The sequence below is a fragment of the Oncorhynchus clarkii genome, chromosome 14 (genome assembly GCF_045791955.1).
Source record: "Oncorhynchus clarkii lewisi isolate Uvic-CL-2024 chromosome 14, UVic_Ocla_1.0, whole genome shotgun sequence".
In the NCBI taxonomy this organism is placed as follows: Eukaryota; Metazoa; Chordata; class Actinopteri; order Salmoniformes; family Salmonidae; genus Oncorhynchus; species Oncorhynchus clarkii.
Window position 1 is genome coordinate 26,469,690 of NC_092160.1, and position 27,144 is coordinate 26,496,833.

The 27,144-nt window shown below is 45.6% G+C and overlaps 1 protein-coding gene across 1 annotated transcript; it reads left to right on the top strand.

The window, feature by feature from the left end:
- Positions 1 to 93: 93 nt before the first annotated feature.
- LOC139366467 (girdin-like) lies at positions 94 to 23,366 on the top strand. The gene is made up of 28 exons (XM_071103970.1): positions 94 to 333; positions 3,369 to 3,517; positions 3,764 to 3,872; positions 4,622 to 4,691; positions 4,799 to 4,857; positions 5,133 to 5,216; positions 5,346 to 5,486; positions 5,739 to 5,887; positions 6,157 to 6,238; positions 6,338 to 6,496; positions 9,423 to 9,569; positions 9,694 to 9,886; positions 10,079 to 10,209; positions 10,414 to 10,485; positions 12,520 to 13,263; positions 13,734 to 13,913; positions 14,040 to 14,380; positions 14,557 to 14,716; positions 14,804 to 15,139; positions 16,532 to 16,693; positions 16,840 to 17,117; positions 17,397 to 17,540; positions 20,796 to 20,982; positions 21,265 to 21,410; positions 21,776 to 21,880; positions 22,217 to 22,374; positions 22,566 to 22,883; positions 23,164 to 23,366. Exons 1-28 carry the CDS (start codon positions 274 to 276, stop codon positions 23,241 to 23,243), a joined length of 4,944 nt encoding a protein of 1,647 aa, XP_070960071.1. The 5' UTR covers positions 94 to 273; the 3' UTR covers positions 23,244 to 23,366.
- Positions 23,367 to 27,144: the final 3,778 nt, after the last annotated feature.

Consider the following 27,144-nt stretch of genomic DNA (forward strand, 5'->3'; position numbering starts at 1 on the left):
TTCTTTTCTGGAAACAAACTCACTGGTAAAGGTGGTGATTGTTCCGGGTAGGCCTAAAGCACTAATGAAATGTGTTCGTTAAGAAATTCCGGTGTGGTTTTGCAATGTGCTTACCACCAGCACTAACTGAAAAAGTGAGATAGAGGAAGAGAGAGGGAGGGGAACTGAAATGACGAACACAATGGATTCAGTATTTAGTAAAATTGCTTTAATAATGTAGGATATATTTTATTTATATTTTTATAGAAGTTTGTAAATTATTTATGCGACACCATGGACTCTAACATAATGGACATTCTAGAAGAATTCATGGAAAGTGCGTTGGTGACTTGGGTATGTGTCAAAGCTTATTTAAATCACTTTCAGATGCTATAGTAGTAGACCTAGATATACGTGATGATGATAGTCTTTTATAACATATAAAAACACATAGCCTATTGCTGTTGTTTTGCTTTTATGGAGTATCAATACATACAAATCCTGTAAATAAACGACGTGTAAATTTAAAAACACTTATGAGATTATGCATTTTGTAAATAATGTATAACTCTTTATTTACAGAAGTTATAACAACACGGATGGGTTGAACTTGAATCAGATGTAAATGCTTGTCATAACTTTTGTCATAACAGCAAACAACACTTAGTTCTCAAACTTCTCCTTTTCACAGCTTTCTCTACAATGGCTCATAGAATGTATCTTGTTGTTTTACCTTTATATCTGTGACTTCCTATTCCCTTTCTTATTTATTTCTCAGTAAAATATGACCATCTCGGGTTTCATTGATCTATACCACAGATTCCAGATAGCAGTTCTCTGTTTGCAGTGATCCCCATGTGGTCTCCATATACATTATTTAGGTTGTACAGTGCCTTCGGAATGTGTTCAGTCCCCTTGACTTTTACCGCATTTTGTTACGTTACAGCCTGATTCTAAAATGGAATAAGTTGTTTCCCCCCCCCATCAATCTAATCACAATACCCCATAATGACAAAGCAAAAACAGATTTTTTGAAATTCTTACTAATTTATTCAAAATCCAGAACACATTTACGTAAGTATTCAGACCAAGTCTTCTTGGGAATGACACTACAAGCTTGGCACATCTGTATTTGGGGAGTTTCTCCCATTCTTCTCTGCAGACCTTCTCAGCTCTGTCAGGTTGGACGAGGAGCGTTGCTGCACAGCTATTTCCAGGTCTCTCCAGAGATGTTCGATCGGGTTTAAGTCATGGCTCTAGCTGGGCCACTCAAGGACATTCAGAGACTTGTCCCGAAGCCACTCGTGTGTTGTCTTGGCTGTGTGCTTAGGGTCGTTGTCCTGTTGGAAGGTGAACCTTTGCCCCAATCTGAGGTCCTGAGTGCTGCAGAGATGGTTGTCCTTCTGGAAAGTTCTTCCATCTCCACAGAGGAACTGGAGCTCTGTCAGAGTGACCATTAGGTTCTTAGTCACCTCCCTGACCAAGGCCCTTCTCCCCCGATTGCTCAGTTTGGCCGGGCAGCCAGCTTTAGGAAGAGTAAAACATCTTCCATTTAAGAATGATGGAGGCCACTGTGTTCTTGGGGACCTTCAGAAATGTTTTGGTACCCTTCCCCAGATCTGTGCCTCGACACATTCCTGTCTCTGAGCTCTATGGACAATTTTTTTGCCCTCATTGCTTGGTTTTTGCTCTGACATGCACTGTCAATTGTGGGACCTTATATAGACAGGTGTGTGCCTTTCCAAATCACGTCCAATCAATTGAATTTAGCACAGTTGGACTCCAATCAAATTGAATAAACATCTCAAGGGCGATCAATGGAAACAGGATGCACCTGAGCTCAATTTCGAGTCTCAAAGCAAAGGGTCTGAATACTTATTTAAATAAGGTATCTGTTTTTAGTTTTTAATATATTTGTAAACATTTCAAAAGACCTGTTTTCGTTTATCATTATGTTGTATTGTGTGTAGATTGATGAGGATTTTTATTTATTTAATCCACTTTAGAATAAGGCTGTAACGTAACAAAATGTGGAAAAAGTCAAGGGATCTGAATATTTTCCGAAAGGCACTGTTTATTATGTTTCTATAGAATTTAGGGCTCGATTCAATCCGTAGCGCAGAATATCTGTGTTGTGGCGCGGTTCACATTTAAAGGTCATTTCTGATTGAGCCAACATACACTACATGACCAAAAGTATGCTCGTCAAACATCTCATTCCAAAATCATGTTTATTAATATGGAGTTGGTCCCCCCTTTGCTGCTATAACAGCCTCAACTCTTCTGGGAAGGCTTTCCACTAGATGTTGGAACATTGCTGTGAGGTCGAGCACTGATGTTGGGCGATTAGGCCTGGCTCGCAGTCTAGTCTGCGTTCCAATTCATCCCCAAGGTGTTCGATGGGGTTGAGGTCAGGGCTCTGTGCAAGCCAGTCAAGTTCGTCCACACCGATCTTGACAAACTGTTGCCATAAAGTTGTAAGCACAGAATCGTCTGGAATGTCATTGTAGGCCGTAACATTAAGACTTCCCTTCACTGGAACTAAGGGGCCTAGACCGAAGCGTGAAAAACAGCCCCAGGCCATTATTCCTCCTCCACCAAACTTTACAGCATTGGGGCACAGAGTTTTCCTGGCATCCGACAAACCCAGATTCTTCCGTCGGACTGCCAGATGGGGAAGTCGTGATTCATCACTCCAGAGAACGTGTTCCCACTGCTCCAATGTTGTGGAGCTTTACACCCCTCCAGCTGACACTTGGCATTGCGCATGGTGATCTTAGGCTTGTGTGCAGTGCGGCTGCTCAGCCATGGAAACCCATTTCATGAAGCTCCCGATGATGTTGTGCTGACGTTGCTTCCAGAGACAGTTTAGAACTCTGTAGTGAGTGTTGCAACCGAGGACAGACCATTTCTACGTGCTTCAGCACTTGGCGGTTCCATTCTGTGAGCTTGTGTGGTGTACCACTTTGCGGCTGAGCCGTTGTTGCGCCTAGACGTTTCCACTTCACAATAACAGCACTTGCAGTTGACCGGGGCAGCTCTAGCAGGGCAGAAATTTTACAAACTGACTTTTTGGAAAGATAGCTTCTGATGACGGTGCAATGTTAAAAGTTACTAAGCTCTTCAGTAAGGCCATTCTACTGCCAATGTTTGTCTATGGAGATTACATGGCTGTGTGCTCGATTTTATACACCTGTCAGCAATGGGTGTGGCTAAAATAGCCAAAACCACTAATTTGAAGGGGTGTCCACATACTTTTGTTTATATAGTGTATACAGCGTTTACTGTGAATGCAGTCTCCGCGACATTAATTGTTGATTGCGCTATAAAACGGATCTTCACCTCTACGGATTGAATTAAAGGCCCTAATAGGATGCCCCCTCCCTCAGGTACAGCTCTTTGATGGTGTAGTGGACAGGGAGGAGAATGTCATGCTCTTCAACCAGTACATGGAGGTGAACTCCAAGTCCCAGAATTCCCATGACCGCTACCTGAGGCTGACCAATGGGATCTTTCTCAACGAGGTCATGAGGGTCATGTAAGTTCACACCTTTGCACAGGCCTCAAATGTCACAAGCAGGAAGTACACATTCCATAGCATGTAGTGTATACTGAAGGATTCAATGTAATACATTTATTGTACTTTATCTGATCAAAGGTATTATAGCTGGTGAAATACTGGGCTGGGATAGTTACCTCTGCCAAGAGGTGAGAGCTTTTATGGCACAAGTAGACGTGCACACTGGCTCAATCCCCACTCTGTCTGTCTGTCTGTCATTCCCAGAGACCCCAACCCCAAGCTGGAGCATTTGTACCGCAGTGGGAGAGATGACCAGATGCTCAGAGTCCAGAACTTCTCCATCCTCAACCGACACCTCAGGGCCTTCTACCAGGTATTGGTATTTGTGTCATGATTTTGTTTGATACACAATCACATCTCAGAGTAATTTACCACACAAGGTCCAGACTTGAGCCTAGGGAGACATCCAGGAAAATCTCTGCGAGAAATGAACTTTAGTCCAATACAATGTACAAAACACACAAAAACATGAGTCTTCACTGTTTGAGTTCCTGCTTTTGATAAGTCATTCAAACCCTCTGAACAGTGGAGCATCATGGGAGGGACACCAGCAAGTTTAAAATAATATTCTGGGATTTATTCAGAAATGTTTTGGATACAATTTATTGACAGGACTGTTTGTCATGACAACAATTCCGTCTTGTCTGATGTTGCTACGATGTCATTTTATTTTTTGTGGTTTCACTTCTTACTTCGTGTTTCCTGGTCACACTGGCAGGGCTGTGAAACCTTAAACCACCAGCAGCATGTGGTCACTGCAGCCTAATTTCTCTCTACCAGGGCTTGTGTCTGAGAACTAAATATAGTCATCGTACTACATAGAAACATACATGAACAAATTGGCCTACTTTCCCCTCTGATGTCATCTGTGTTTATATTCTAAACTGAACTAAACTGAACTAAACTGAACTAAACTGAACTAAACTGAACTAAACTGGACTAAACTGGAAGGTTTTGTCATTTCAATGTTGATTTGAATACAGTAACTGCAATGTGGTTAGGGAAATTTCAATAAATAAATCTTTGAATCCTTTCAAGCTCTCCCTCTGATTCTGTCTACAGGAAGACCTACGGCAGCTGATTCTGATGCCTCTTCCGAACATTGCCATTTTGGGGCAAGACCCTCTAACAGGTAAAAAGAGCCAGTTGAAAGTACAGAATCTCTGATTGGGCTCCTATGTTGTCTATGAGAGTATGATGGGAACAAGAGAGTCATAAGAGTGGTATCTGTGTCTTCAGAGGCAGCAGTGGAGGAGTTGAGGAGATTGCTCCTGCTTTTACTGGGATGTGCTGTACAGGTGATTTTTCTCACACACACAAATACACACGCACACACACACAAATACACACGCTCACACACAAATACACATGCTCACACACACAAATACACACGCTCACACACACAAATACACACGCACACGCTCACACACAAATACACACGCACACACACAAATACACAAATACACACGCTCACACACGCTCACACACACACACACACACACACACACACACACACACACACACACACACACTGAGCCAACTTTACTGACTACTCTTTGTTGATCAACAACAGTGTGAGAGGAAGGAAACATTCATACAGCAAATCCAGTCGCTGGACATCGAGACTCAAACTGCCATTGCCAACTGTATCCAGGAGGTCAGTTCAGTTCCCTACTCATTTATTCATATCCACTATTAACGTTCACCACGTCAGCCATTTTGTGCTGGAATGCTCAGTCACATACTGTTATTACCATAGAGAGGTAAGAAACTGTTGTTCCTGCAGGTGACCCAGGACCCCAGAGCGGTGCTGCCGCTGCAGTGGGAGGAGCTGGGAGGGCTGGAGGGGGTGGAGCTACAGGTGCTGTTTGGCTCCATGGCCAGACAGATCCAAGGCCTGCTGGCACAGAGGGACACACACCTGGAGGTACACAGACAAATACTCACAAATAGATCCAGAACAACAAAGAGGAATTGAATGATGAAACCAGGCCTTTCAGCCTCTATAGGAGAGTGTATTCCACATGAAAGCATCACTGTGTCAAACCTGATTTAAAAAGCTTTAAGGGTTCTTCCTCTCCGAGATTCACACAGAACCTGATCCTGATTTCATCACCTTCCTATCATCTCTCTCCATCTCTCTTTTTCCTTCTGTCTCTCCCTCCACCCTCTCTCTCAGAGGATAGCAGAGTTGTGTTGGAAGAGTGAGGTCCAGCAGGCTGAGTCTGTCATGGCAACCCGAGGTGGTCACGTTGACGAGCAGCCCCAGGGTCTGGCTGTCCAGTTAGCAGACAGCAGGGCCAAACTACGACGCCTCAAACAAGAACTGTAAGACGTGTGAGTGTGTGTGTGTATGCTTGTGTGTGTGAGACCGTCATGTCAGTGTGTGCATCAAAACGTTTTTAAGTTGGAGGAAGACTTTTCTTTGAGAGATGTCTGGTAACTGTTAGAACTACATACAGTATGTCGTCCATTTCTAGGGAATACAAAGACAAGTCTGTGTTTAAGGTTTTTCAATTGGAAGAGGACTATTCTGTAAGAGGTGTCTGTAGTTTAGTAGTACAATACTATTGCAATAATTACGTCTGTTTCTAAAGGGAAGACAAAGGGGATCAACTATTGGATCACAAGCAGGAAGTACAAACTATGGACGAGCAGCTGAAGAAACTTCAGAAAGAGGTAAGATTTTCTCTGGTATCACTACCAGTAACTGTACCAGAACTTTCTGCTACTTTTGTCCTCCTCTAACCTCACCTCTATCTTGTGTGTGTTGGGCAGAACCGCAGTCTTCAGGGTGAGGTGCGGGGAATGCGAGCGTTGCGTGACGAGCTGGACTGTCTTCGTGACCGTGCAGGCAGAGCTGAGCAGCTGCAGACAGAACTACAGAGCTGCACTCATAGACTACGCAGCCTGGAAGTCACTCGTACACAACTGAAGGTATCTCCGAAATACACTGCACACTGTTTTGTACACAGAGACACTATTGAGGGTTTCTACACCTATACACCACACACTGTTTAGTACACAGAGACTCTACTGAAGGTATCGCCACCAATACACCACACACTGTTGCCACACACAGGCACAATTGAAGGTACCACACCACCTCTACCGTCAACTGTAGCCACACTCAGCTGATGGTTGGCCCATTCCCAAAACAACCCTCAGCCCCTTCCCCCTAGCTACTTCCCTCTGTGTTTGCAGATGGGCTTACAGTAGGTGAGCTCCCTCAATAGTGATTATACTTTGCAGTTTCTTCAGATCTGTACATACCTGTAGTATTGGTGCTAGGTATTGTAGGTGCTATGCCTTGTTTTTCTACTGGGACATTGAATGCTGTTACCTGTCTCTGTCTCTGTCCCCTGTCTGTCTCTGTCCCTATCTCCTGTTTCTGTCCCCTGTCCCTATCTCATGTCTCCTTCTCTGTCCCCTGTCTGTCTCTATCCCCCGTCTCTATGTCTATGTGTCTATCCCCTGTCTCTCTCCCTCTCTCTGTCTCTATCCCCTGTCTCTGTGTCTATCCTGTCTCTGTCTCTATCCCCCGTCTCTATGTCTATCCCCTGTCTCTCTCCCCCTCTCTGTCTCTATCCCCTGTCTCTATGTCTATCCCGTCTCTGTCTCTATCCCCTGTCTCTGTCTCTATCCCCTGTCTCTGTCTCTATCCCCTGTCTCTGTCCCTATCCCCCGTCTCTGTCTCTATCCCCTGTCTCTATGTCTATCCCGTCTCTGTCTCTATCCCCTGTCTCTATGTCTATCCCGTCTCTATGTCTATCCCGTCTCTATGTCTATCCCGTCTCTGTCTCTATCCCCTGTCTCTATGTCTATCCCGTCTCTGTCTCTATCCCCTGTCTCTGTCTCTATCCCCTGTCTCTGTGGCTATCCCGTCTCTGTCTCTGTGGCTATCCCGTCTCTGTCTCTGTGGCTATCCCGTCTCTGTCTCTGTCTCTATCCCCTGTCTCTATGTCTATGTGTCTATCCCCTGTCTCTCTCCCTCTCTCTGTCTCTATCCCCTGTCTCTGTGTCTATCCCGTCTCTGTCTCTATCCCCCGTCTCTATGTCTATCCCCTGTCTCTGTGTCTATCCCGTCTCTGTCTCTATCCCCCGTCTCTGTCTCTATCCCCCGTCTCTATGTCTGTGTCTATCCCCTGTCTCTCTCCCTCTCTCTGTCTCTATCCCGTCTCTGTCTCTATCCCCCGTCTCTATGTCTATCCCCTGTCTCTCTCCCCCTCTCTGTCTCTATCCCCTGTCTCTGTGTCTATCCCGTCTCTGTCTCTATCCCCTGTCTCTGTGTCTATCCCGTCTCTGTCTCTATCCCCTGTCTATGTGTCTATCCCCTGTCTCTCTCCCTCTCTCTGTCTCTATCCCCTGTCTCTGTGTCTATCCCCTGTCTCTGTCTCTATCCCCTGTCTCTGTGTCTATCCCGTCTCTGTCTCTATCCCCTGTCTCTGTGTCTATCCCGTCTCTGTGTCTATCCCCTGTCTCTGTCTCTATCCCCTGTCTCTGTCTCTATCCCCTGTCTCTGTGTCTATCCCCTGTCTCTGTGTCTATCCCCTGTCTCTGTGTCTATCCCGTCTCTGTCTCTATCCCCTGTCTATGTGTCTATCCCCTGTCTCTCTCCCTCTCTCTGTCTCTATCCCCCGTCTCTGTCTCTATCCCCTGTCTCTGTCTCTATCCCCTGTCTCTATCCCCTGTCTCTGTCTCTATGTCTATCCCCTGTCTCTGTGTCTATCCCGTCTCTGTCTCTATCCCCTGTCTCTATCCCCTGTCTCTGTCTCTATCCCCTGTCTCTGTGTCTATCCCCTCTCTATCTTTGTCCCTCTCTTTGTCTCTATCCCCTGTCTCTGTCTCTATCCCCTGTCTCTGTCTCTATCCCCTGTCTCTCTCTCTGTTTCTATTCCCTGTCCCGGTCTCTGACTCTCTCTCTGTCTCTATCCCCGGTCCCTGTCTCTTTCTCTCTCTCTCTCTCTGTTTCTATTCCCTGTCCCTGTCTCTGACTCTTTCTCTGTCTCTATCCCCCGTCTCTGTCCCCTGTCTCTGACTCTCTCTCTCTCTCTGTCTCTATCCCCTGTCCCTCTCTGTCTCTATCCCCTGTCCCTGTCTCTCTCTGTTTCTATCCCCTGTCCCTGTCTCTCTCTGTCTCTATCCCCTGTCCCCGTCTCTCCCTGTCTCTGACTCTTTCTCTCTCTCTGTCTCTATCCCCTGTCCCTGTCTCTCTCTGTTTCTATCCCCTGTCCCTGTCTCTCTCGGTCTCTATCCCCTGTCTCTCTCTGTCTCTATCCCCTGTCCCCGTCTCTCCCTGTCTCTGACTCTTTCTCTCTCTCTGTCTCTATCCCCTGTCCCTGTCTCTCTCTGTTTCTATCCCCTGTCCCTGTCTCTCTCGGTCTCTATCCCCTGTCTCTCTCTGTCTCTATCCCCTGTCCCCGTCTCTCTGTCTCTATCCCCTGTCCCCGTCTCTCTGTCTCTATCCCCTGTCCCCGTCTCTCTGTCTCTATCCCCTGTCCCCGTCTCTCCCTGTCTCTGACTCTTTCTCTCTCTCTGTCTCTATCCCCCGTCCCCGTCTCTCTGTCTCTATCCCCTGTCCCTGTCTCTCTCGGTCTCTATCCCCTGTCCCCGTCTCTGACTCTTTCTCTCTCTCTGTCTCTATCCCCCGTCCCCGTCTCTCTGTCTCTATCCCCTGTCCCCGTCTCTCTGTCTCTATCCCCTGTCCCCGTCTCTCTGTCTCTATCCCCTGTCCCCGTCTCTCTGTCTCTATCCCCCGTCCCCGTCTCTCTGTCTCTATCCCCTGTCCCCGTCTCTCTGTCTCTATCCCCTGTCCCCATCTCTCTCTGCGTCTCTGTCCCGTCTCTGTATGGCACCCCCCTAGGAGCAGCAGCAGCTGTGTGTGGCACTGCAGGAGACCCGGGTCCTGCTGGAGGAGCAGCTGGCGGACACACGACAACGCTGCTCGAGCCTACGTGAGCTGGAGAGAGACAATCTACTGCTGCGACGAAGACTCATAGACCTGGAGGGGGTAGGTAATGATAGTAATGTGTGTGTGGTAATGTGTTTCTGAATCACAAGTAAGAAATTTGGTATCTGCTGGCCGGGTTCACGTAGATATTTCCCCTAATTTGTTGGTGTCTGTGTGTGTGTAGGAGCGGGATACTGAGAGGCAGAGGGTTGATGAGCTGTTAGAGATGAATATGGGCCTGGAGGCGGAGCTTAGACAAGAGCTTAGACATAACAACAACAATACAGGCACGATGACAGCGGCTCCACATTTCCACCAATTGGAGGTGGAGTCTGACGACGAGGCTGGGCTAAGAGTGGAGCTAAGAGAAGAGATTGGTCAGTCAGTCTGCCTGTCTGTTGTGTGTCTTTTCAGTTAAATTAATTTGATTATTGTCAACGACCCCTCCTCTCTAATTCAAATTCAAATAAGCTTTAATAGCATGAATGGTACCACTGTTGCCAAAGCAATGAAATATATATCCCTCCCTCCCTCTCCACTCCCTCTCTCTCTCATTCTCTCTCTCTCAGATCTGAAGCCTCTGAGTGTGGAGGTGGGCGAGGCATCGTCACTGAGGCTTCTGGGAGCTGAGAATGAGAACGCTGAGCTGAGGAGACGCCTGGAGGACCTGCAGTCCGAACAGGAGTTCAGGGGTCAGAGGGTAAGGGTCACGAGAGTCGATCTATCAAAATGGATTGAGTCTAGGTTAAACCTCCAGGGGGCAGGCAAAAGCAACAGTAGAAAGGAAAAGTAAAGAAGAATGAGACTCTACACAGGGAGCCTTGTGGCTTGCCAAGTACTTGTATTAGTGTCCAGGCTAAGGGCACTGCTATTGGAGGATCCAACTGTCTGCTATATTTTGCAGCAAGCTGATTTGCCGGAGGTGAGGGAGGAGCTGGCCTGTCTGGAGGCAGAACATCAGAATACGCTAAGAGAGGTGAGCTGATGTGACCGACTGTGTTAACCCTCTGAGCTAAAGCCTAGGCATTAGGAGGCTAACAAAAGTCTTTAGGTCTAAGAGAACGCTATTCATCATGTGGGTCACTAAACCGTTACCGTGCATTCAGAAAGTATTCAGACCCCTTCCCTTCCCTTTTCCCACATTCTGTTACAGCCTTATTCTAAAATGAATTCAATTTAAAAAAAAATCCTCATCAATCTACACACAATACCCCATAATGACAAAGCGAAAACAGGTTTTTAGAAATGTTTGCAATTTTTTTTTTAAATAAACAGAAATACCTTATTTACATAAGTATTCAGACACTTTGCTATGAGACTCGAAACTGAGCTCAGGTGCATCCTGTTTCCATTGATCACCCTTGAGAGGTTTATACATCTTGATTGGAGATGGGAGAGGCAGGACTTGCAGCGCGATCTTTGTCAGAAATAGAACTGACTTCTATTTTACCCCTTGGCAACGCAGACACTCGTTGGCGGGCGCGAGCAGTGTGGGTGCAATAATTGACTAACAGATTTCTAAATTTATTTTGCGACACGAGTGCAGGCGCAGGCGACGCGAGCGATGTAGTCAGCCTGTCAGACCATGAGAAACAAGAATCAAGTGTCACATCTGGAGGAAACCTGGCACCATCCGTACAGTGAAGCATGGTGGTGGTAGCATCATGTTGTGGGGATGTTTTTCAGCGGCAGGGACTGGGAGACTAGTCAGGATCGAGGGAAAGATGAACGGAGCAAAGTACAGAGAGATCCTTAATGAAACCTGCTCCAGAGCGCTCAGGACCTCAGACTGGGGCGAAGGTTCACCTTCCAACAGGACAACGACCCTAAGCACACAGCCAAGACAACGCAGGAGTGGATTCGGAGTGGATTCAGGACAAGTCCCTGAATGTCCTTGAGTGGCCCAGCCAAAGCCTGGACTTGAACCCGTTCGAACATTTCTGGCATCATACCCAAGGAGACTCAAGGCTGCAATCACTGCAATCACTACCAAAAGGGTCTTAATACTTCTATAAATGTGGTATTTCAGTTTTTTATTTTTAATACATTTGCAAAAATATCAAAACACCTGTTTTTTCTTTGTCATTATGGGGTATTGTGTGTAGATTTATGAGGGGAAAAAGTATTCAATCCATTTTAGAATAAGGCTGTAATGTAACAAAATGTGGAAAAAGTCAAGGGGTCTGAATACTTTCCGAAGGCACTGTATCTGTGTGACCTCACTGTGTCGTCCGACATGTATCTAGATGTGACCTCACTGTGTCATCCGACATGTATCTAGATGTGACCTCACTGTGTCGTCCGACATGTATCTAGATGTGACCTCACTGTGTCATCCGACATGTATCTAGATGTGACCTCACTGTGTCGTCCGACATGTATCTAGATGTGACCTCACTGTGTCATCTGACATGTATCTAGATGTGACCTCACTGTGTCGTCCGACATGTATCTATGTGACCTCACTGTGTCATCCGACATTTATCTAGATGTGACCTCACTGTGTCATCCGACATGTATCTAGATGTGACCTCACTGTGTCGTCCGACATGTATCTAGATGTGACCTCACTGTGTCATCTGACATGTATCTAGATGTGACCTCACTGTGTCGTCCGACATGTATCTATGTGACCTCACTGTGTCATCCGACATGTATCTAGATGTGACCTCACTGTGTCATCTGACATGTATCTAGATGTGACCTCACTGTGTCGCCCGACATGTATCTATGTGACCTCACTGTGTCGTCCGACATGTATCTAGATGTGACCTCACTGTGTCATCCGACATGTATCTAGATGTGACCTCACTGTGTCGTCCGACATGTATCTAGATGTGACCTCACTGTGTCATCTGACATGTATCTAGATGTGACCTCACTGTGTCGTCCGACATGTATCTAGATGTGACCCCACTGTGTCGCCCGACATGTATCTAGATGTGACCTCACTGTGTCATCTGACACATTAACTGTTCTTGTCATTGTCTACCTTCCTCTCCACTCTCAGTTTCAGAACGTCAAGAATGAAAATGCCACTTTGAAAAAGAGCCTGGAACTGCTGTTGACAAAGCGTCAAAGTATTGAGGAAGAAGGAGAGAAGGAGGAGAGGGGAGAGAAGGAGGACAGGGGAGAGAAGGAGGAGAGGGGAGTCCAAGGTTCTGAGTCCTCAAGAGGAGAAGGGGAGGGTACTGCCCGGAGAGGGTTGGACAGTGAAAGGGAAGCCAACATCATTAGAACCCAAAGAGAAGCTGGAGTTGGGGCAGAGCTGCTCCATCCTGAAGAGAGAGGGGTGGAAGCAGAGGATCAGGTGCTGAAACCCCAAAAGAGAGAAGAAGAAGCAGAATGTGAGAAGATAGAGAGAGAGATAAAACATGTTACAAATGAGAAGGAAGAAGATCTTGGGAAGGCAGATATTGACCGGAAAGAGATACAAGACCCCAGCCCAGCCACTGAAGAAGAGAAACTACCAAAAACAAAGGAGAGAGAAGACAAAGAAAAGTCAGTGGAACTCAGTGAAAAAGACGTGTGTGTGTTCCCTGGGCCTGAAGTGGAGCGCCTGGCCTCTGAGCTCCAGCAGGCCCTGGAGGAGGCTGACAAGCAGGTGTCTGTAGCCCAGGACCTGCGCTCCAAGCTGGGGGAGCAGAGCAGGAAAGCCTGGGAGGCTGAGCAGAGACTGGTGCTACTGGAAGCCGAGGGCCAGAGACTGAGGAAGGCTTCAGAGAGCCTGGCGGAGGCTAGGAGACAGATAGAGGTATGGAACCAATCACGAAAAAATCATTACTCTGCCAGTAGTTTAATGTACCAGACTCATAGGGCTTTCTTCCTTCACATTGCAGCTGTCATAGACAGTTACTTAATCCCTTGTCCATCCATAGTCTTCCATAGAGTACCATAGTCTTCCATAGAGTACCATAGTCTTCCATAGAGTACCATAGTCTTCCATAGAGTACCATAGTCTTCCATAGAGTACCATAGTCTTCCATAGAGTACCATAGTCTTCCATAGAGTACCATAGTCTTCCATAGAGTCCCATGGTCTTCCTAGAGTACCATAGTCTTCCATAGAGTACCATAGTCTTCCATAGAGTACCATCGTCTTCCATAGAGTACCATAGTCTTCCATAGAGTACCATAGTCTTCCTAGTCCTCCTTACTGTAGTCTGTCTGTCAGATGGTCCGTCCCTCTGTCCCTTCCACATCATTCCTCTCTGGTGTGTGTTAGGTGCTACAGGGGGAGCGCCTGGAGATGGAGGAGGAGCTATGTCGTCTGCGGAGCCAGGCTGAGCTGCAGCGGATGCAGGCCTCGGTCATCGCTACTCTGGAGGGGGAGCGAGCCACGCTGGAGAGAGAGAGAGAGACCCTCCGTAGCTCTGTGGACACCCTACGCACTGCCCAACGCAAGGTGCAACTGCTGCAGTACCCACACTATGCACTGCAAAACACACACATTACTACCAACAGAAAGATCAGGACTAGATTACACAATGTCACTGAATACTGTGATCCTGAACACTACCTTGTTTGACAGGGTGACCAATTGGAGCTGACGACCCAAGCTCTGAGGGCGGAGCTAGAGCGCCAGGGGAGGAGTCTGGAATCCTCACGGCGCAATGAGGAGGAGCTAGAGGCGGAGCTTCGCGAGGTAGCACTAGAGGTGGAGTCTCTGACCCGGGGGCGGGACCAGGCTCTGCTGGAGGCCTTGCGATTGGAGCATGAGAAGGAGGCGTGCCAGGGCGAGCTGGACAGCCAACGAAAGGAGCAGAGGCAGAGGGAGAGGGAGGTGGCCAGGCTGAGGCAGCAGCTACAGAGTACAGCATCAGCCCTGGAACACAGCAACCAGAGGGCCTGCAGTCTGGAGACAGAGCACAGGTGATACACAAACACCTGAAGCTGCGTGCGCTCACACACACACACACACACACACACACACACTCACAATTCATTTAAAATAGAGGTAGCAGAACAGTCCCCTCCATGTACATAGTGTGTTTCTGTACTATTACCATATTATGGGTCTGACCTAGTTGATCTCTCTGTCTCTGTAGGCATGTGTGTCAGGAGCTGTCTCAATCCAAGGAGCTCTGTGCTCAACTACAGGACCTGGAGCAGGAGCTCGGTACTCGGCTACAGGGTCTGGAAAAGGAGAGCCAGGAGCTTAAAGAGCTGAACACAGAAGCCCAGGATAAAATCAGATGTCTGACTCAGGTGTGTGTATGCGTGTGTGTGTGTGTGTGTGTGTGTATGTGTGCCTTGAGCCTAGAAACAAGTTTTCATCCTCTCCTTTTCCCACAGGAGCTAGCCAATGAGAAGGTGCAGTCTCAAAAACTGTCCAATGAGGATGCACGGCTGAAGCAGGATTTGGAGAGGGCCGAGGCGGAACTGAAGACAGTTACTGCTGACCTTCTTCTTTCAGAGAAGCGGGAGAGAGATGCCGTCCCTGCTAATATCCCACCAGAAAGCCCTGCTAACACACAGCAGGCTACATCCTCAGACACACTCACACTAGAGCACCCAGAGGCTAAAGATGCCCAATCAAAAGAGGGCCTCGACCTCCCTACGACCCCAAAAGCTGGAGTAGAGAAGACGGACTGGTCTCTGAGGGAACGACTGATAGACCTGGAGAGAGAGGTGTGTGTTCACCTGTCGTTATTATTTGATTTGTTTATATTTGCTGTGCCATATCATATGTCCTAGATAACAGAAGCTAGCTACAGTGGACCGTATACCCTGTCCCCCAGTGTACCTCTCTAGGAAGAATATTCTGCTTATACCCTCATCAAATATTTGTAATCAACTCATCTCCCTCTCAGAATGCAGCGTTGGGTTAGGAGAGGGAGGTGTGTGTCTGTGTGTGTTAACCTCTCAGAATGCAGCAGGGGGTTAGGAGAGGGAGGTGTGTGTCTGTGTGTGTTAACCTCTCAGAATGCAGCAGGGGGTTAGGAGAGGGAGGTGTGTGTCTGTGTGCGTTAACCTCTCAGAATGCAGCAGGGGGTTAGGAGAGGGAGGTGTGTGTCTGTGTGTGTTAACCTCTCAGAATGCAGCAGGGGGTTAGGAGAGGGAGGTGTGTGTCTGTGTGTGTTAACCTCTCAGAATGCAGCAGGGGGTTAGGAGAGGGAGGTGTGTGTCTGTGTGTGTTAACCTCTCAGAATGCAGCAGGGGGTTAGGAGAGGGAGGTGTGTGTCTGTGTGTGTTAACCTCTCAGAATGCAGCAGGGGGTTAGGAGAGGGAGGTGTGTGTCTGTGTGTGTTAACCTCTCAGAATGCAGCAGGGGGTTAGGAGAGGGAGGTGTGTGTCTGTGTGTGTTAACCTCTCAGAATGCAGCAGGGGGTTAGGAGAGGGAGGTGTGTGTCTGTGTGTGTTAACCTCTCAGAATGCAGCAGGGGGTTAGGAGAGGGAGGTGTGTGTCTGTGTGTGTTAACCTCTCAGAATGCAGCAGGGGGTTAGGAGAGGGAGGTGTGTGTCTGTGTGTGTTAACCTCTCAGAATGCAGCAGGGGGTTAGGAGAGGGAGGTGTGTGTCTGTGTGTGTTAACCTCTCAGAATGCAGCAGGGGGTTAGGAGAGGGAGGTGTGTGTCTGTGTGTGTTAACCTCTCAGAATGCAGCAGGGGTTTAGGAGAGGGAGGTGTGTGTCTGTGTGTGTTAACCTCTCAGAATGCAGCAGGGGGTTAGGAGAGGGAGGTGTGTGTCTGTGTGTGTTAACCTCTCAGAATGCAGCAGGGGGTTAGGAGAGGGAGGTGTGTGTCTGTGTGTGTTAACCTCTCAGAATGCAGCAGGGGGTTAGGAGAGGGAGGTGTGTGTCTGTGTGTGTTAACCTCTCAGAATGCAGCAGGGGGTTAGGAGAGGGAGGTGTGTGTCTGTGTGTGTTAACCTCTCAGAATGCAGCAGGGGGTTAGGAGAGGGAGGTGTGTGTCTGTGTGTGTTCACCTGACAGATTCTAATCTGCTGAGATATGCTGTGACAACTAGTCATGTGATTGTCAACATTCTCTAGTCAAATCATCTCTTTCTCACCTCCCCCTCAGAATGCAGCGGTGGGCGCAGAGCGGGAGGTGTTGCTATGCCAGCTGTCTCAGTCCCAGTCAGCCGGTAGCCACCTGAGGGAGCAGATAGACACCCTGCATCATCACTCCATCAGCCTGCAGGAGACCTGCACCAAGCTGCAGACACTCAACACTCAGCTACAGGTATCATACAGCTACTATTGTTTTATATAGTTATTATACTGAAACTGTTACCTCTCGCCACTTCAGACTGTAGTACTGTCAACTGTCTCAGAGTTACAGTGTTTGGTTTCCAACCCCCCCCCCCCCCCTCCACTCCCCTCTCCCAGGTTGACCAGGCGGCCCTGAGCTTCCAGCATGCAGCAGTGTTGGCGAGGTGCAGCGAGAGCGAAGCCAGGTGTGCTGCTCTGGAGGCGGAGTCTAAGGTGTGGGCCAGGGAACATGAGGAGTCATTGGCCAGGACGGAGGGGCTCAGGAGGGACCAGGAGCGAATGACAATGTTGCAGCAGAGGCAGGAGGTGGAGCTAGAGGAGCTGCTGGATAGACACTCTGACCTGAGGAGCAACAACCGTAACCTGGAGACACAGTACAGGGAGCTGGAGGGAAGGTAGGGAGCCGGAGGGAAGGTAGGGAGCCGGAGGGAAGGTAGGGAGCTAGAAGGAAGGTAGTGAACACAAAGTAACACTTTATGTAAAGAAGTATACATAAGGCATTCTTAACTTTATGAAACCAGTCTGATTGTAATTTCATATACCATTGAACACACTGTAAACTGACTTGTGAGAAAAACCCTGATAAAATAACGTTTATGAAATGAGTCATGACACCTTAATGAGTGTTTAAGTATAAGTCATAGCAATGTTCATAATTGCTTCATGTTCTCCAGGTATCAGGAGCTCCTGAGCCTCAAATCCCATCTGGAGGAGAAAGAAACAGAGATGAAGATGGAAAGAGAGAAGATGGAGGGAGAGGTGCAGAAGAAAGCGGAGAGAGAAAGAGAACTAGAGAGACTGAAAGAGGATTATGAGAGGTAAAAAAAAAACACCCTCTCAGTCAAACAACTAACTGCTCCGTCATCACTTATTCTCTTCAACTTGTTTCATGTAATATAACTTCTTGTTCTATTCAGTTCATCCCTGATCTATTCAGTTCATTCCTGATCTATTCAGTTCATTCCTGATCTATTCAGTTCATCCCTCATCTATTCAGTTCATCCCTCATCTATTCAGTTCATTCCTGATCTATTTAGTTCATCCCTCATCTATTCAGTTCATTCCTGATCTATTCAGTTAATTCCTGATCTATTTAGTTAGTCCCTGATCTATTCAGTTAATTCCTGATCTATTCAGTTAATTCCTGATCTATTTAGTTCGTCCCTGATCTATTCAGTTAATTCCTGATCTATTTAGTTCATCCCTGATCTATTCAGTTCATCCCTGATCTATTTAGTTCATCCCTGATCTATTCAGTTAATTCCTGATCTATTTAGTTAGTCCCTGATCTATTCAGTTAATTCCTGATCTATTCAGTTAATTCCTGATCTATTTAGTTCGTCCCTGATCTATTCAGTTAATTCCTGATCTATTCAGTTTGTTCTTGTTCTATTCAGTTCATCCCTGATCTATTCAGTTCATTCCTGATCTATTCAGTTCATCCCTTATCTATTCAGTTCATCCCTTATCTATTCAGTTCATCCCTTATCTATTCAGTTATTTCCTGATCTATTCAGTTTGTCCTTGTTCTATTCAGTTCATCCCTTATCTATTCAGTTCGTCCTTGTTCTATTCAGTTCATCCCATATCTATTCAGTCCATCCCATATCTATTCAGTTCATCCCATATCTATTCAGTTAATTCCTGATCTATTCAGTTAATTCCTGATCTATTTAGTTCATCCCTTATCTATTCAGTTCTTTCCTGATCTATTCAGTTTGTCCTTGTTCTATTCAGTTCATCCCATATCTATTCAGTCCATCCCATATATATTCAGTTCATCCCTGATCTATTCAGTTAATCCCTGATCTATTTAGTTCATCCCTTATCTATTCAGTTATTTCCTGATCTATTCAGTTTGTCCTAGTTCTATTCAGTTCATCCCATATATATTCAGTTCATTCCTGATCTATTCAGTTTGTCCTTGTTCTAGTCATTTAATTTCATTCCTGATCTATTCAGTTAATTCCTGATCTATTCAGTTAATTCCTGATCTATTTAGTTCATCCCTGATCTATTCAGTTAATTCCTGATCTATTTAGTTAGTCCCTGATCTATTCAGTAAATTCCTGATCTATTCAGTTAATTCCTGATCTATTCAGTTCATCCCTGATCTATTCAGTTCATCCCTGATCTATTCAGTCCATCCAATATCTATTCAGTTCATCCCTTATCTATTCAGTCCATCCCATATCTATTCAGTTAATTCCTGATCTATTCAGTTCATCCCTTATCTATTCAGTCCATCCCATATCTATTCGGTTCATTCCTGATCTATTCAGTCCATCCCTTATCTATTCAGTTTGTCCTTGTTCTATTAAATTCATCCCATATCTATTCAGTTCATCCCTTATCTATTCAGTTCATCCCTTATCTATTCAGTCCATCCCATATCTATTCGGTTCATTCCTGATCTATTCAGTCCATCCCTTATCTATTCAGTTTGTCCTTGTTCTATTAAATTCATCCCATATCTATTCAGTTCATCCCTTATCTATTCAGTTCATCCCTTATCTATTCAGTCCATCCCATATCTATTCGGTTCATTCCTGATCTATTCAGTTAATTCCTGATCTATTCAGTTCATCCCTGATCTATTCAGTTCATCCCTGATCTATTCAGTTCATCCCTGATCTATTCAGTTATTTCCTGATCTATTCAGTTTGTCCTTGTTCTATTCAGTTCATCCCTTATCTATTCAGTTCATCCCATATCTATTCAGTTCATCCCATATCTATTCAGTTCATCCCATATCTATTCAGTTCATCCCTGATCTATTCAGTTCATCCCTGATCTATTCAGTTCATCCCTGATCTATTCCGTTAATTCCTGATCTATTCAGTTTGTCCTTGTTCTATTCAGTTCATCCCTGATCTATTCAGTTATTTCCTGATCTATTCAGTTTGTTCTTGTTCTATTCAGTTCATCCCTGATCTATTCAGTTCATCCCTTATCTATTCAGTTCATCCCATATCTATTCAGTTCATCCCATATCTATTCAGTTCATCCCTGATCTATTCAGTTCATCCCATATCTATTCAGTTCATCCCTGATCTATTCAGTTCATCCCTGATCTATTCAGTTCATCCCTGATCTATTCCGTTAATTCCTGATCTATTCAGTTTGTCCTTGTTCTATTCAGTTCATCCCTGATCTATTCAGTTATTTCCTGATCTATTCAGTTTGTTCTTATTCTATTCAGTCCATCCCATATCTATTCAGTTCATCCCTGATCTATTCAGTTAATTCCTGATCTATTCAGTTCATCCCTGATCTATTCAGTTCATCCCTGATCTATTCAGTTCATCCCTGATCTATTCAGTTCATCCCTGATCTATTCAGTTATTTCCTGATCTATTCAGTTTGTCCTTGTTCTATTCAGTTCATCCCATATCTATTCAGTTCATCCCATATCTATTCAGTTCATCCCATATCTATTCAGTTCATTCCTGATCTATTCAGTTCATCCCATATCTATTCAGTTCATCCCTGATCTATTCAGTTCATCCCTGATCTATTCAGTTCATCCCTGATCTATTCCGTTAATTCCTGATCTATTCAGTTTGTCCTTGTTCTATTCAGTTCATCCCTGATCTATTCAGTTATTTCCTGATCTATTCAGTTTGTTCTTGTTCTATTCAGTTCATCCCTGATCTATTCAGTTCATCCCTGATCTATTCAGTTCATCCCATATCTATTCAGTTCATCCCATATCTATTCAGTTCATCCCTGATCTATTCAGTTCATCCCTGATCGATTCAGTTCATCCCTTATCTATTCAATTCATTCCTGATCTATTCAGTTCGTCCTTGTTCTATTAATTTCATCCCTGATCTATTCTATTTGTCCTTATTCTATTCAGTTTGTCCCTGTTCTATTCATGTCATACTTGATCTATTCAGTTAATTCCTGTTCTATTCAGTCCGACACCAAGCAGTTGGTTGTATGACTGACAAATAGCCTGAGTTGCTGTATCACTGTCTTATTTTGTCAAGTAATTCCTTGGTTTTCTGTCTCTGTCTGTCGGTCTGTCTGATCTGATCCTATCTGGTTGTGTTGTTCTGTTCTCCCAGGCTGCAGGGCGTGCAGAGGGAGTCAGCTCAGGTACAGAGTGAGCTGCTGGCTCAGGGCTCGATGCTGCGGGGTGAGCTGAGTGCTGCCCAGCTGGAGAGGACCAGGCTGGAGGGAGAGATCAACTCTCTGAGGGAGAACAACCAGAGACTGGAGCTCTGCACTGACCGCCTCACCAACCAGTACCAGGTCAGGAGGAAGGGAGGGTCTCACTCACACACACGTTAGTTTTACTATCCAAGTTGCGACCATTTTTTTTTTATTTCCCCTAAAACTAACCCTAACTGTACCCTAAACCCTGAGCACAAAATAGCATTGTTGCTTTTAGGGACCGGCGAAATGTCCACATTGTCAAATTGTCCTTGTTTTACTATCCTTGTGATGACTTTTGGAACACAAACGTATATTTAAGTTAGACCACACACACACCTTACCTTGTTTACTATAAATAATTCTGAAACCTGTGTGTAGCTGCTGACCCAGCTGAAGGGGAACATGGAGGAGGAGAACCGTCACCTGTTGGAGCAGAACCAGAGTCTGACCAATCACAACAGAGACCTGATGGAGCAGAGCCTGGAGCGCAAGGACCAGCACCACTCACAGCAGAGAGAATACCAGTCAGTACACACACACACACACACACACACACACACACACACACACACACACACACACACACACACACACACACACACACACACACACACACACACACACACACACACACACACACACACACACACACACACACACACACACACACACACACACACACACACACACACACACACACACACACAGCAGAGAGAATACCAGTCAGTACACACACACTCACAGCAGAGAGAGTACCAGCCAGTGCACACACACACACACACACACAGCAGAGAGAGTACCAGTCAGTACACACACACAAATGTAAATATGATTCTATTTTCGCCTAACTTCTCATCTCTCTTCTTTCTCCTCTCCTCCCTCTCTCCAGGGAGAAGATGGGTGAGCTGCGTAGAGAGAAACAGAAGCTGGTGGAGAAGATCATGGATCAGTACAGAGTCCTGGACCCCAGCATGCCTACACCCATCAAAGCCAAGTAAAGACACACACACACACACACACACACACACACACACACACACACACACACACAGGTTGTCCATTGAAGTCAATGATGTGCCGTTAAGATTGGGGCTGTGGAGGCTGATGCCCCGCTGTAAAGATGCTGTCATGGACAGGTGGACTTGTCGAGAGAGGTTCCAGTGTTTCTTCTGGACTCCTACAATTCGTTTGGGTGCAGACACAGATCAAGGCCAAATTCTTCTTTTTGTCGTCATCCCCTCCACCAACTCTCTCCATCTCCCTCACTTCTTATTGATCTTGATCTCCTTCACTATGTCTACTTCCTTCCTTTCCTCCTCCATCTCTGTAGGAAGTCCAACTGGATAGCAGACAGGATGAAGAAGCTGATTAAGCCTAAAGGAGGAGGAGGGAGAGAGGGACGTGCTCTGTTCTACGCTGCTGGCAGTATAGAGAACCTGGCTGACAGTGCAGACTACCCACCAGACACACAGACTGCTGCTGGTTCTGGTGAGACTATACAAGACAGACAGACAGAACAACAACTCGTGAGAGACCACAGACACTATTATACACAAATCACATTCAAATCCCTACATGAGTCATTTGTACTGATACTACTACTCATACGTCTCTCCCTCACTGTCCCTTGTATTCTATCTCCGTTACATCTTTCCCACCTGTTCTCTTCTCTCCTCCAGACCCCCGCAGTGCCCCCGTCTCCCCCTCCCCCCTGCGACATGCCACCTCTCTGGGTGACTCTGACCAGGCGGGGGGGCTGTGTGGGCTGCCGCTGCGTTCAGGTTTGAGGGGCCGTCGAAAACTGGGCTCCCATCGAAAGCTGGGCTCCCAGTCCTTCAGTCCCGGAGACCAGAAGACTTCACCCCTCCAGCGTCTCCAATCTGCAGACAGAGTGATCTGGGAAGGGCAGAGCAGCCCTACAGACACACCCATGACCTCAGCCAACAACAGCCAGGAGAATGTGATGGAGGAGGGAGGAAGATGTGAGGAGGATAAAGGTGAGATGGATGAAGAGGGAGGGAGTGGGGGGAAACGGGGGAGGGAGAGGTGAGGAGGGATAACAAGGGAGGGAGGTAGTGGAAGGAAGAGAGGTAAGGAGGGATCAGAGGAAGGAGTGGGGGGAGAGGCGAACATGCAGGTGTGGACTATAGGGGAGAGGTGGAGGGAGGACGGAGGGAGGGGTTAGACATGAGCTGACACTGATGTCCCTGACCAACCCTGACAAATTGAAGTGAAGTGACTGGTTTTGACAGGACCTCTGTGTGTGTTTGGTTTTAGCCGTGAGTGGGGACAACATTGAAGGACATCTCAACTCAGACCCCTGCTGTCAGTCCAGTAAGGATAAACCGGCAAACTAAAAGAGAATTACTACCTTTCTGCTTCAACTGGAGTTAACATGATCCTTTGCACACATCCGACCTCTGCATACAGATCTGATCAAAATCCAGATAGGGACTCAAATTAAAAGTGTCAAATTCAAATGTTTTGTCTGATTTTTGTAAAAGGTGCCAGAAAATACAGTATTTCCGATTCCATAGACTGTAAACAAAATATTTTTCTACCAGTTAGTACTGTATTTGTATATATCATTGAAGAGATGCCTCTGTTCTTCTGGGGTGATAAGCAGCAGTTTCTCCTCTGTGGCCAATAGGTGTCAGTGTAGAGCTAGTTAGACACCAATACAGATCAGATGCGGGAGAATCTTTGAAACGAGAAACATGGCCTGTAGATCCATCACGACTGTAGGGCCTCTCTGGTTCCCTGCATCCCACACCAAGGAAGCAACACCTCAGCATTTCAGCTGGGGAGGGTGGGGGGGATGGAGGGGAGAGAAGACTGACACTAAAGGATAAAAGCAGAGAGAGAGGCTCTCCACCGAAGCCCCGGTGAATTACGATTCAGAAAAAGACAAATGGAAGGCTAATACAATTCATGAATTATGTAGTTGTCATGGCAACATTAATCAAAATGAGGCCCCAGCCTCTGAACATTTTGTTTATGAAATTGAGATGCATCCAGCGTGAGTGAGTGTGAGTGTGGAGGATGATATTGGGCCTGCCACTCAGTCAGACATCTCCATCTGACACCTGCTGACAGACAGCAACCACAAGGTGAAAAAAGCAGTGACATAACAACCCAGAACAAAGACAATGAAACTCCTTCTCATTCCTTACATTCAATAAAACTAAATGCATTGTACATCTGTGCCAGTAGTCATTAACATGTACGTTTGAAGAGTAGGGGTGTAAAAAAAGCCAATAGACTAGAATAAAAGTCAAATGACATGTACGGTACACAGCCCAGTGTTCATCTGAACTTGTCAGTATGTGTCTGTAGTGGTGGTTCAACACAGTGCCTTCAGAAAGTATTCACACCCCTTGACTTTTTCCACATTTTGTTGTGTTACAGCGTGAATTTTAGATTTTGTGCCACTGGCCTATAAAAAATACCCCATAATATCAGTGGAAATACAGTGGGGCAAAAAAGTATTTAGTCAGCCACCAATTGTGCAAGTTCTCCCACTTAAAAATATGAGAGAGGCCTGTAATTTTCATCATAGGTACACTTCAACTATGACAGACAAAATTAGAAAAAACAAATCCAGAAAATCACATTGTAGGATTTTTAATGAATTTATTTGCAAATTATGGTGGAAAATAAGTATTTGGTCACCTACAAACAAGCCCTCACAGACCTGTAACTTCTTCTTTAAGAGGCTCCTCTGTCCTCCACTCGTTAACTGTATTAATGGCACCTGTTTAAACTTGTTATCAGTATAAAAGACACCTGTCCACAACCTCAAACAGTCACACTCCAAACTCCACTATGGCCAAGACCAAAGAGCTGTCAAAGGACACCAGAAACAAAATTGTAGACCTGCACCAGGCTGGGAAGGCTGAATCTGCAATAGGTAAGCAGCTTGGTTTGAAGAAATCAACTGTGGGAGCAATTATTAGGAAATGGAAGACATACAAGACCACTGATAATCTCCCTCGATCTGGGGCTCCACGCAAGATCTCACCCCGTGGGGTCAAAATGATCACAAGAACAGTGAGCAAAAATCCCAGAACCACACGGGGGGACCTAGTGAATGACCTGCAGAGAGCTGGGACCAAAGTAACAAAGCCTACCATCAGTAACACACTACGCCGCCAGGGACTCAAATCCTGCAGCGCCAGACGTGTCCCCCTGCTTAAACCAGTACATGTCCAGGCCCGTCTGAAGTTTGCAAGAGAGCATTTGGATGATCCAGAAGAAGTTTGGGAGAATGTCATATGGTCAGATAAAACCAAAATATAACTTTTTGGTAAAAACTCAACTCGTCGTGTTTGGAGGACAAAGAATGCTGAGTTGCATCCAAAGAACACCATACCTACTGTGAAGCATGGGGGTGGAAACATCATGCTTTGGAGCTGTTTTTCTGCAAAGGGACCAGGACGACTGATCCGTGTAAAGGAAAGAATGAATGGGGCCATGTATCGTGAGATTTTGAGTGAAAGCCTCCTTCCATCAGCAAGGGCATTGAAGATGAAACGTGGCTGGGTCTTTCAGCATGACAATGATCCCAAACACACCGCCCGGGCAATGAAGGAGTGGCTTCGTAAGAAGCATTTCAAGGTCCTGGAACGGCCTAGCCAGTCTCCAGATCTCAACCCCATCGGAAATCTTTGGAGGGAGTTGAAAGTCCGTGTTGCCCAGCAACAGCCCCAAAACATCACTGCTCTAGAGGAGATCTGCATGGAGGAATGGGCCTAAATACCAGCAAGTGTGTGAAAACCTTGTGAAGACTTACAGAAAACGTTTGACCTCTGTCATTGCCAACAAAGGGTATATAACAAAGTATTGAGATAAACTTTTGTTATTGACAAAATACTTATTTTCCACCATAATTTGCAAATAAATTCATAAAAAAATCCTACAATGTGATTTTCTGGATTTTTTCTTCTCATTTTGTCTGTCATAGTTGAAGTGTACCTATGATAAAAATTACAGGCCTGTCTCATCTTTTTAAGTGGTAGAACTTGCACAATTGGTGGCTGACTAAATACTTTTTTGCCCCACTGTATGTTTGTCATTTTTTAAACAAATTCATTAAAAATAAAAAGCTGAAATGTCTTGAGTCAATAAGTATTCAACCTCATTGTTATGGCAAGCCTAAATAAGTTCAGGAGTAAACATTTGCTGAACAAGTCACATAATAAGTTGCATCGACTCATTGTGTGCGATAATAGTGTTTAACATGATATTTTAAGTACCTAATTTCTCTACACGACACACAATTATCTGTAAGGTCCCTCAGTTGAGCACTGCATTTCATTACAGATTCAACCACAAAGATCAGGGAGGTTTTCCAATGTCTCAAAAAGAAGGACAAATATGGGTAGATGGGTAAAAATAAAAAATCTGACATTGAATATTTCTTTGAGCATAGTGAAGTTCTTAATTACACTTTGGATGGTGTATCAATACACCCAGTCACTACAAAAACACAGGCGTTCTTCCTAACTCAGTTGCTGTAGAGGAAGGAAACCGCTCAGGGATTTCACCATGAGGCCAATGGTGACTTTAAAACAGTTAGAGTTTAATGGCTGTGATAGGAAAAAACTGAGGATGGATCAACAACATTGTAGTTACTCAACAATACTAACCTAATCGACAGAGTGAAAAGAAGGAAGCCTGTACAGAATAAAAATATTCAACATGCATCCTGTTTGCAATAAGGCATTAAAGTAAAACTGCCAAACGTTTGGCTAAAATATGAACTTTAAGTCCTGAATACAAAGTGTTATGTTTGGGACAAATCCAACACAACACATCACTGAGTACTACTCTTCATATTTTCAAGCACGGTGGTGGCTGCATCATGTTATGGGTATGATTGTCATTGGCAAGGACTAGGGAGCTTTTCAGAATACAAATAAATGGAATAGAGCTAAGCACAGGCAAAATCCTAGAGGACAATCTGGTTCAGTCTGGTTTCCAACAGACACTGGGAGACAAATTCACCTTTCAGCAGGACAATAACCTAATAGACACTAGTTTGCTTACCAAGACAACACTGAATGTTCCTGAGTGGCCTAGTTACAGTTTGGACTTAAAATCGGCCTAAAAATATCTTTCTAGAAATGACCAACAACCAACTTGAAGATTTAAAAAAATAATAATGTAAAAGTATTGTACAATCCAGGTGTGCAAAGATCTTACCCAGAAAGACTCACAGGTGTAATCACTGCCAATGGTGAGTCTAACATGTATTGA

Coding starts and splice junctions, on each gene's coding strand:
- LOC139366467 (XM_071103970.1), top strand. CDS start 274: ATGGACTCTAACATAATGGACATTCTAGAAGAATTCATGGAAAGTGCG. Junction 3,873..4,621: donor ACCTCAGGGCCTTCTACCAG/GTATTGGTATTT, acceptor TTCTGTCTACAG/GAAGACCTACGGCAGCTGAT. Junction 22,375..22,565: donor ACAGACTGCTGCTGGTTCTG/GTGAGACTATAC, acceptor TCTCTCCTCCAG/ACCCCCGCAGTGCCCCCGTC.